The sequence below is a fragment of the Geosmithia morbida genome, assembly GCF_012550715.1.
Source record: "Geosmithia morbida isolate 1262 chromosome Unknown scaffold_1, whole genome shotgun sequence".
NCBI classification, from domain to species: Eukaryota; Fungi; Ascomycota; class Sordariomycetes; order Hypocreales; family Bionectriaceae; genus Geosmithia; species Geosmithia morbida.
The window spans coordinates 2,135,217-2,144,538 of NW_023336188.1; the positions used below are offsets into that span (position 1 = coordinate 2,135,217).

At 54.3% G+C, this 9,322-nt stretch overlaps 3 protein-coding genes across 3 annotated transcripts; 1 reads left to right on the forward strand and 2 right to left on the reverse strand.

Moving 5' to 3' along the window:
- Positions 1-664: 664 nt before the first annotated feature.
- GMORB2_1401 (trehalose 6-phosphate synthase) lies at positions 665-2,293 on the forward strand (the record flags this gene model as incomplete). Its single annotated transcript, XM_035463383.1, has 2 exons — positions 665-971; positions 1,074-2,293. 2 exons carry the CDS (start codon positions 665-667, stop codon positions 2,291-2,293), a joined length of 1,527 nt encoding a protein of 508 aa, XP_035324807.1.
- Positions 2,294-2,948: 655 nt separating this feature from the next.
- Positions 2,949-5,659, reverse strand: GMORB2_1402 (uncharacterized protein; the record flags this gene model as incomplete). Its single annotated transcript, XM_035463384.1, has 2 exons — positions 2,949-5,383; positions 5,641-5,659. 2 exons carry the CDS (start codon positions 5,657-5,659, stop codon positions 2,949-2,951), a joined length of 2,454 nt encoding a protein of 817 aa, XP_035324808.1.
- Positions 5,660-6,780: 1,121 nt separating this feature from the next.
- On the reverse strand, positions 6,781-8,427 carry GMORB2_1403 (prenylcysteine oxidase / farnesylcysteine lyase; the record flags this gene model as incomplete). Its single annotated transcript, XM_035463385.1, has 2 exons — positions 6,781-8,249; positions 8,337-8,427. The coding sequence occupies 2 exons, from the start codon at positions 8,425-8,427 to the stop codon at positions 6,781-6,783; spliced, it is 1,560 nt and encodes a 519-aa protein (XP_035324809.1).
- Between the last annotated feature and the right edge of the window lie 895 nt (positions 8,428-9,322).

Below are 9,322 nucleotides of genomic sequence, written 5' to 3' on the forward strand. Positions count from 1 at the left end.
CAGGGCAGAGACGAGGTATGGTGGAATGGTGGCATCATTGAATGCTGTAGGGATGGATATGGACTGGAGTAAAAAGATGTTTAGCGGGAATAGAAGCAGTAGAACCAGTTGAGATCTTGAAGATAAAAATGCAAGTTGACGAAAACGATTCAAGGGAAAAAAAAAAGCACATTCTGCTCCCAAACTAAGAAACCTTTTTCTGTCTCGGTCTTTGTGCATCAATTCCCTCGTCAAACCCCACCTTCATACGAGCCATCTTCTTTTTTCTTCTCTGCCCCTCCTCTGCTTCAGTTGTACTTGTACCCCAAGCACCTTCCCCTTTGCCACACTTGTTCTTTCCCCTTCCTCCCTGTTCCTGCCTCTCGTGCTCTAACGAAAGCATCGACTCTTTTTAGCTGTAAAGCTGGAAAAAATTCTTCCCTCTCCCGTCCCCTAGCTCTAGTTCCCGCATCGTTCCTTCCTTGTGGCTCCGCCTTCCGTGCCTTCCTTGCCCATCGAACCGAACATCGCCACCTTCCATCTTTCACCTTCAACCATCTCTACTCCTCGCCAGCAGGAACAAGGCATTTCCTTCCGACCTTTCGACTCACAGCTTACCCCTTTCCTTTCACACATACATACGCACCGCCGACTACTACTAGAGAGTGCTACTGTACCATATAACATGGCCGACATTACCCACGACGCAGAACCGGCCAGTGGCCGTCTTCTGCTCCTCTCCAACCGTCTCCCCATCACCATCAAGCGCTCCGAAGACGGCAAATACAGCTTCTCCATGTCGTCCGGAGGCCTCGTCACCGGCCTCAGCGGCCTCAGCAAGACAACCAACTTTCTGTGGTATGGATGGCCCGGCCTCGAGGTCCCCGAGAACGAGGTCGATCACATGAAGCAGCATCTCAAGGACGAGTACGGTGCCCACCCAGTCTTTATCGACGACGAGACGGCCGACAGACACTACAACGGATTTGCCAGTGCGTATTATACCATATATCATGTTCATTCTGGGTGGCCTCTGCCTTTGTACCCTTCTGGAAATAAACACCGGACCACTGACCATAAATCATGACAAACAGACTCTATCTTGTGGCCCCTCTTCCACTACCACCCCGGCGAAATCACATTTGACGAGTCAGCTTGGGCTGCCTACCAGGAAGTTAACCGCCTATTTGCCAAGGAAGTCATCAAAGATGTCCAGGACGGCGACCTCATCTGGGTCCACGACTACCACCTAATGCTTCTCCCCCAGATGCTGCGAGAGGAGATTGGCAACTCCAAGAAGAATGTCCGCATCGGCTTCTTTCTGCACACACCCTTCCCAAGCAGTGAAATTTACCGTATTCTTCCCGTGCGCGAGTCCCTCCTGTCCGGCCTTCTTGACTGCGACCTCATCGGCTTCCACACCTACGATTACGCTCGACATTTCCTCAGCAGCTGCTCACGTATCCTCGACACGCCCACAACGCCCAACAGCGTCAACTGGAAGGGCCGCACCGTGACAGTGGGTGCCTTCCCTATCGGAATCGACCCGGAAAAGTTTGTCGAGGGCCTCCAGAAGCCGTCTGTGCTGCAGCGTATTGCCGTCCTCCGTCGCAAGTTTGAGGGAGTCAAGCTGATTGTGGGAGTGGACCGCCTCGATTACATCAAGGGCGTGCCCCAGAAGCTCCACGCCCTCGAGGTTTTCTTGTCCGAGCACCCGGAGTGGATCGGAAAGATTGTCCTGGTGCAGGTGGCTGTGCCGTCACGCCAGGATGTCGAGGAGTACCAGAACCTGCGGGCCGTGGTCAACGAGCTGGTGGGACGCATCAACGGCCGCTTCGGCACCATTGAGTTCATGCCCATCCACTTCCTGCACCAGTCGGTCTCGTTCGAGGAGCTGACAGCTCTGTACGCCGTGTCGGACGTGTGCCTGGTCTCGTCGACGCGCGACGGCATGAACCTGGTCTCGTACGAGTACATTGCTACCCAGCGCGAGAACCACGGCGTCATGATCCTCTCCGAGTTCACCGGCGCGGCCCAGTCGCTCAACGGCAGCCTGATTGTCAACCCCTGGAACACCGAGGAGCTGGCCAATGCCATCCACGACGCCGTAACGATGCGGCCGGACCACCGTGCTGCCAACTTCAAGAAGCTGGAAAAGTACGTCTTCAAGTACACGTCTGCTTGGTGGGGAGCTAGCTTCGTTGGTGAGATGATGCGTCTGTCTCGTGACAATGACCAGCGGAAGACGCTGCGTAACGTCTCTGGAGCGGTTGAATCCACTCCCATTGAAGCGCCACCTCCATACCAGGAGTAACTTTCTTCTTCCGTAGTCCTGTCACTCTTCACTCTTGTTGTCATCTATACACTGTTGTTGGTAGGTTTTGTCAAGCGGGCGTCTTTAGGTTCAATTGCTAGTATTCCACGCCGAAAACGCTGCACTCCCCTCTTTACGTCCCTGGTATGGTTATGAAGCGGCATGGGTACTTTCTCTCTCTCTTTATGGGTTTTATTTTCTCAAATATTTTCTTCCTTTTTTGTAGAAAAGAATTTTGTTTATTATAATGATGAAAAAAAGGAAACACTCAGCGATAACTATACCAAGTTTTGCTTCCTCGGTCTTGTGAATTAAACTTGCGGTGAAATGCAATTTGGAACATACCATCCATTATTATTACTATTACAAGCAGCACTGTAAGAAGCGTGTGGGAAGGCAAATCATTGTAAAGCACCAGAAATGATGGAATCGAGAACCAAGAATTTTAGCCTCGTAAGGTATTAGGTATCTTCGAAAGAAGGGAGTTGTTTAAAAAAAAAACAAAGAAAAAAAACCGTGACAGTTTTCCTGGCTCACCACGTGTATATACATCGCCGTCCTCTGTGTCGAATACCCGACCAACTGGATCATTCAGCGNGGGGGGGAGAAAGAAAAACAGAAAACAAGAAGAGAAAGGAAGAAGGAAAAAAAAAACCTAATAGGGTGAGTCGACAATCTCATCCCTTCCAAGCTTATAACTCTTTCGTCCTCCGGAAGATCGACCGCCGCCGAGCCTGAGATCACCCATGATGGATTCTCGCGTGGGTTTCTTGAGGCTTTGCTTGGCCACCATGTTGACTTCGTTTGGCAGGGCGACGATGACGTTCTTGTCCGAGCCAAACTTGAAATCGTCGGCCTTGACCTCCTCCTCGTACCTCTTGATCTTGTACGGGGCCTTCATACCCCTGATGATGCGGCGCAGGTTCCACTCGATGATGTAGGGACCCGTGGCCGTGATGATGGACGTCTCCTCGGTGCCGTCGATGTTGGTGTTGAACTTGGCAGGGGTGAAGGAGACGGTGTTGCCCGTCTCGTGGAAGAACTGGGCCACGTGCTCCGGCGTGAGGGCCAGACGGCGCGGGCGAGGCTTCTGGTCGGCCGAAAAGGCCTTTTCGAACCCGAGCTTGCCCTCGTTCTTGTCGCCGTGCTGCTGCGCGTCGATGAGAAGGATGTAGTTCTTGGTCGTGGCTAGGATCCACCGTCCGTCTGCCGACACGTCCATGCCGACGATGGGGTCGCCCAGGGCGGGCAGCGACGTCTTTGCCCGGATGCCCAGACGGTCAAACAGCCGGATGTCGCCCTTGTTGCTCGCCAAGGCGATGAAGCCCTTCTCCGTCGTCGCCAGCGCCGAGAAGTCGATCTTGGTCGCGTACTGCTTCAGCTCGCTGTCCACCAGCTTGTTGCCCGACGCGCGGGGGTCTATGCGGAACAGGGCGTTGTTGGACACGCCCAGGAAGGTCTGCTCGCCCGTCATCTGCGAGAACTTCTTCTCCGGCCCAAACGTCACCACGGGTATGTCGTCGTGCACCTTCCACTCGTCCACCACCTTGCCGTACTCGAGGTCCATGCGGTACAGACTGTTGGGGTCGCTGGCGTTCTGCAGGACCAGGTCACGGTCCTCCGAATGCAGCATCACCTTGCTTGGGTTCATGAGCTTGCCGCCGGGCGTCGTCAGATGGGAGATGTTGGTCGAGAACTCGAGCCGGTTGTTGGGCGTGTGTTTGAAGACACCAATCTTGGACCCGCGCACCACGAATGACCGGTCGTGCTTGTATCCCACGGCCAGCTGTGAGTTAACCTCGCCACCGTCACGTCCCTGGACGTCCGTGTTGTCGTACTCCTCGTCCGAGTCGTACTCTTCGTTGCGGATGCCGCCGTCGTCTCCGTCGTCGTCTCCGTCAGCCCTCCCAGCCTCGTCTTCCTCCTCATCCTCCTCGTTGAGCGGCGGGGCATCGTCCATCCTGAGATCGCCAAAAGAGTCGAGCACATACTCGCGCTCCTTGTCCTGGACCATTTGCCACTTAGTCTCGTTGAGCTTCTCCCAGACGGCCTGCATGATACCCTCCTGGAACTTTTCGAGTGTGGGCTGATCCCTGAAGCGGAGCAGCCACGACCTGGCGGTGCCGTCGTTGGCGAAGTGGTTGAATACAAAGGACAGGAACTCGAAGTCGAAGACGGGATTGATGTCGGCCTGGACGGACATGCTGACCCAACGCCTGTCCCTGCCGGTAATCGTCAGCCAGTACTGCCACTTGCCGACCTCGGAGACGGTGGCGACGGCGGCATCGTCGACGAGGGCGAAGTGACCTGGCTGGGGGTCGAAGACGTGCAGCTCGGCGGGGAGCGAGGCGTAGATCTCGAGGGCCTCAGGCGGGGCGTCGTCGACATCGCGCTCCCCTTCCTCCTCCTCACCGTCCCCGGCCTTTACCGCGGCACCGGCATGCTTCCTGGACGGGGGCGTCTCGGGGATGTCATCGTGGGCGGTGGCGGGGGCCATGATGTCAAACGAGCTGTCGATGGAGCGGGTCAGGGTGGGACTCTGAAGCGGACTGGCGGCGGGGATAGGGTGCTCTTCGAAGAAGGTGAACTCGTCTAGATCGTCTTCGGATGCAGTCGTGTGCGGCTTGCGGTACTTGCGCTCATACTGGCACTCCTTGGCGACGCGGAGGAGCCGGTCGACGGCGTCGTCGGCGACGGAGCTGTCGCAGACAAACTCGTAGAGGTCACCTGTATCACCGCTGAGGTCCCTCCAAGCCAGGATCTTCTCACCGCCTTCCCTGGTCTCGATGCGGAAGTGCAGGGCCTCGTCGAGCAGGAAGGTCTTTTCGTCGCGCTCAGAGGCGAGAGCGTCGATCTCAGCGTCCTCGCCCTCCTCCTCGGCCAGAAGCTCGGCCTCGCCCTCCTCGTAGACGCGCTGGACGACGAGCTGATACTGGAAGTCTTGGTGGGTGGGACGGACGCGAATGGCGGCGTCCTTGACGATGAGCTCGGAGTAACCCTTGGGGGAGAGGGGACGGACGAGGTAGAGCTGACCCTGGGGGAGTTCGCAGAGGGCTTCCTGTGAGCTGGAGCCGAAGAGCAGCTTGCCGACTGTTGCGTGTTAGCGATCCCAGCAAGAGGGAAGAAGAAAACAAAAGATGGAGAGAGATGAGATAGAGTGATGGGGGAGGTGTAAGAGGAAGGGTGGAAGGAGAAGAGGAGGAGCAGGGTTGGGAGAGAGGGTTTCATTGCATCATGTGCTTACGAGTGTGGGGCACACAGCGGCAGCAGCAGCAGCAGTCAAAATGAGGATGGTGTAGCAATAATAATGGTGGGAGAGAATAGCGAGTAGCAAAACAGTTACCTACCGTTTCGCAGGACAAACATGCTGAGATGGGGCAGCAAAGCCCGTTATCACACGCCGCCTCTTTTGAGGATGGTGAATGTTATGATGATGGTTTTTTTCTTTTTCTTTTTCGAGAGGGGTTGGGGTTGGGGTTGGGGTTGGGGTTGGGTTAAGAGGAAGGCGAAGCTGAAAGAGAGTACACACAATAAAAAAATGTCCACGTTAATCAGAAGAAAGAGAAAAGAGGAGGAAGAGAATAGGGAGAAGGAGGGGGGGGGAGATGTCTAGGGGTGATCAGAAAGCTGCGAGTCAGCTGAGAATGTATTAGAGTAGCACTATGTCAAAGTGCGTCATAGGCAACTCTCAGCCCTTTCTTAATCCGAGGGAGGCAAGGAAAAAAAGGGAAAGAAAGTTGTTGTTGTTGATGATTGTCGTAGCAAGACATCTAATAGCTTAGGTAAGCTAGACTCAACCATAAGACCGTCGAGCCCGACACTACGATAATGATACAGCACAGAACGCTTGACCTACCTCGAATGTATGTCAGGCGTGTTTTGTGGTGTGTGTGCTCTCACAAGCATCTATTGCTGTTCAACTATATCCAGATACCTTCTCACTGCTCCAAACACTCTCCCGCCATTCCTCGCACGCGGTCTTGCTTCACGTGTCGATCTTGGCGTCTGTACCGTCAAACTCGACACCGTCCTCGTCAGAACACAGCACAGGGACATCTCTGCTTTTATGCCAACAAGCACGGCGGAAGAGTATGGAAGATGCTCTCGGGAGCCGAAAACAGGTGCTCTAGGCTCCCATTTTCGGGTCCTAGGGCTGCGACGCACGCACTTACTCTATATCGTGATTGATTATATGAGTTGCCAAGTTGGAATCGTAAATGTTGGCAGCTGAAGGCGTGGGGCAATATGTGGCGGTGCAATATGTGGCGCTGCTTCCCCGATATCAGTCTGGGCTTGTTTTACTATGCCTTTCATCATCACATGCAACAAACCTTTGACAATGATTTGGACGACTCTTGTAGTGATTCCATCATGATAATACGTGAAAATAACAATAAATTACAGTCCTGGCATTCTTTCTGTCTTTCCTTTTTTTTTTTTAAAAAAAAAAGAAGAAACAGAGGAAAAAAAGAAGAAGAAAAAAAAGACTACAGCTCATCATTATACTCCTTCACAAAATTCCCCCTCACCTCGTCAACCATCAACCTCGCCACATTCATTCCCATCAGAGCATTCGTCTCCATGGTCGATATAAAACCTTCCATGCCAGACGTGTAGAAGACGCCGTCTCCGACCACGGGATCCTGGAACGTCACGCGCGGCAAGGCCGTGGGGTACGCATAGAACGAGGTAGGATAGTACCACGAGATGGGGCCGCCGTCCCCCTTCCCCTTCACCTCGTCCACGTGTACGCCAAAGATGTCGGACAGGAACGTCGGCTCGACAGGCTCAGGCGAAAAGATCTTGTAGAGGAACTCCCGCCTGCCAGACCGCGGGTCAGTCACAGGCCGCAGCGTGCTGACGCTGAAGAACCCCGGTGACCCGGCGGCGTTGCCGAGGCGAGGCTCCTCGTCGACGGGCAGGGTGGTGTACACGTTGCTGGGGGCCTTCGATCCCGGCTCGAGGCCGAAGAAGCCGGGGCGCAGACGGAAGGGCGTGGTGAGCAGCGTGACGTGGAGCTTGGTGTAGTTGACGGCGTCGATCTTGTGGCGGAGCACATTCTCGTCGGCGCGGATGCGGCTGAACTGCCACGGCGACGCCAGCACAACCTTGTCAAACGATACGGGGTACCGCCCCTCGCTGTCCGTAGTGGTGATGGTGTATCTCTTGCCGTCACGTCCTGGCTCGCCGCCGCCGTCGGCGTCGACGTCGACGTCGATGGCCGTCACGGTGGTGTTGAGCCGCAGGGCCGCACCGCTCCGCCGCACCATGCCGTCAAATATTCTCCAGTTGCCACCCTCGACGGCGGACGCGCCCTCGGCCGCGAGCGACACCGCCGTGTCCACGCCGTGCAGGTGCGCCAGGTTGGAGGCGTAGTTGACGCGCGTGGCCGCCTGCAGTATCTCCCGGCCAAACTGCTCCGTGATGCCGTTCTGCTCCAGCAGCTGAGCGCCCGTCACGCCCGTCAGCTTGGAGAGCTCCAGCTCGTATGCCCTCTGCGTGAGCGATCGGAAGGGAAACCAAGGCTCCTCGTACAGGCTGAGGAACTGGTCCACCACGCGCTTGACCAGCCCCGAGGCCCGGTAGGGGCTCATGCCGTACCGCCACCACAGCCTGGCCGCGTCCCACCAGAAGGAATCGCCTTCCTTGGTGTCGTACACGATCCTCTTCCCGTCCCATATCGCCGTCACGTCGCCCGGATCCCCGTCCCGCAGCCCGGTCAGCTCCAGGTCGAAGTTGCGTGTGGCGTTGACCAGGATGGCATTCACCCCCGCAAAGATGCTCGCCCCCAGCTCCACCGGCTGCCTGTCATCGTCGTACACCCCTACCGTCAGCGTACGTCCGCCTATCCGTCCCGTCTTCTCGAATATCGTAATGTTGAAGTCCACGTCTGGGGATAGCTCTTCGGCGAACCGTTGTAGGTGGTACGCCGTTGACGATCCGGCTGCTCCGGCACCTTGTAACGGACTCAAGTCAGCCTGGAAAGACTCTCAGACGTCGTCAGGAGAAGAGAGGAGTCTCTCTGGAGCAGGGAATCACCTACCGATAATCGCTACGTTCCTGACCGTAGCTTCGCACCCCCAGATGCCAAGGGCTAGGAAGCCAATGATGGACCGTGACGTCACCGCCACCATCGTGCTCGGCTCAGATCTACTAGGAAGACAGATGGTCTGCTGATTCGATGTAATGGAGAGTTGGGAAGGCCAGATAGTTTTAGGTAGGAGCTTTTTCTGGGGATGTCAAGATGGAAACGTCGGTTCTTTCAGATGGAACTTGTCGTCGTAATGTCACCGCCTGTCACATTTCATTCATCCTGTTGTTACAGGTGAGCAATATAATCACGTGATTGTATTTCTTGTTTTCCTTTATGCGTTACCATCCACTTCCCTTCAACTGATATAAAAGCAAGAGTCCAGTTTGTCTTGATTATCTATAACCTCACGTAGTATGAGTGATACCTGAGGTGTCGTATTGTTTCGCTCTAACCAAAAATTCCGTTGACTGAAGCTATATCATACTACTCAAAACACTATCGGTAGATCACACATCGCACATCACATCGAAAATTTCACATAGTCGAATGCTAAAAACAGTCATCATAAAGAAAAAAAATCAAATAACAAATCTCGCTAATGCTCTTCGCACAAGGTTCTGACGAAGAGATAAAGCCTCGCCCAGAAGCAATAGGTGCCTGGGAATATACGAACAAACATGGCCAGATGATGACATGGTAAAGTAACCAGACTTCTCTGGAACAAGGATATCGAGAAAAAACAAACAAACGCCAGACATGGCCCGAGAAGTAATAATATGGCAGAAAAGGAAGAAAAGTGTGCAGAAACCCCCCCCGCCGCCGTGAAAACTCCTATCAATAGATTCTGTCCATGGATATATATAGAAACCCCTCGAAACTTTTTTCCACATTTCAGAGATAAGTTAGATGACATATGCCGTAATGTCCGCAGAGTAATAATAGATAGACAAGGGAAAGAAGAAGAGAAATGTAAGAAGAAGAGAAATGTAAGAAGA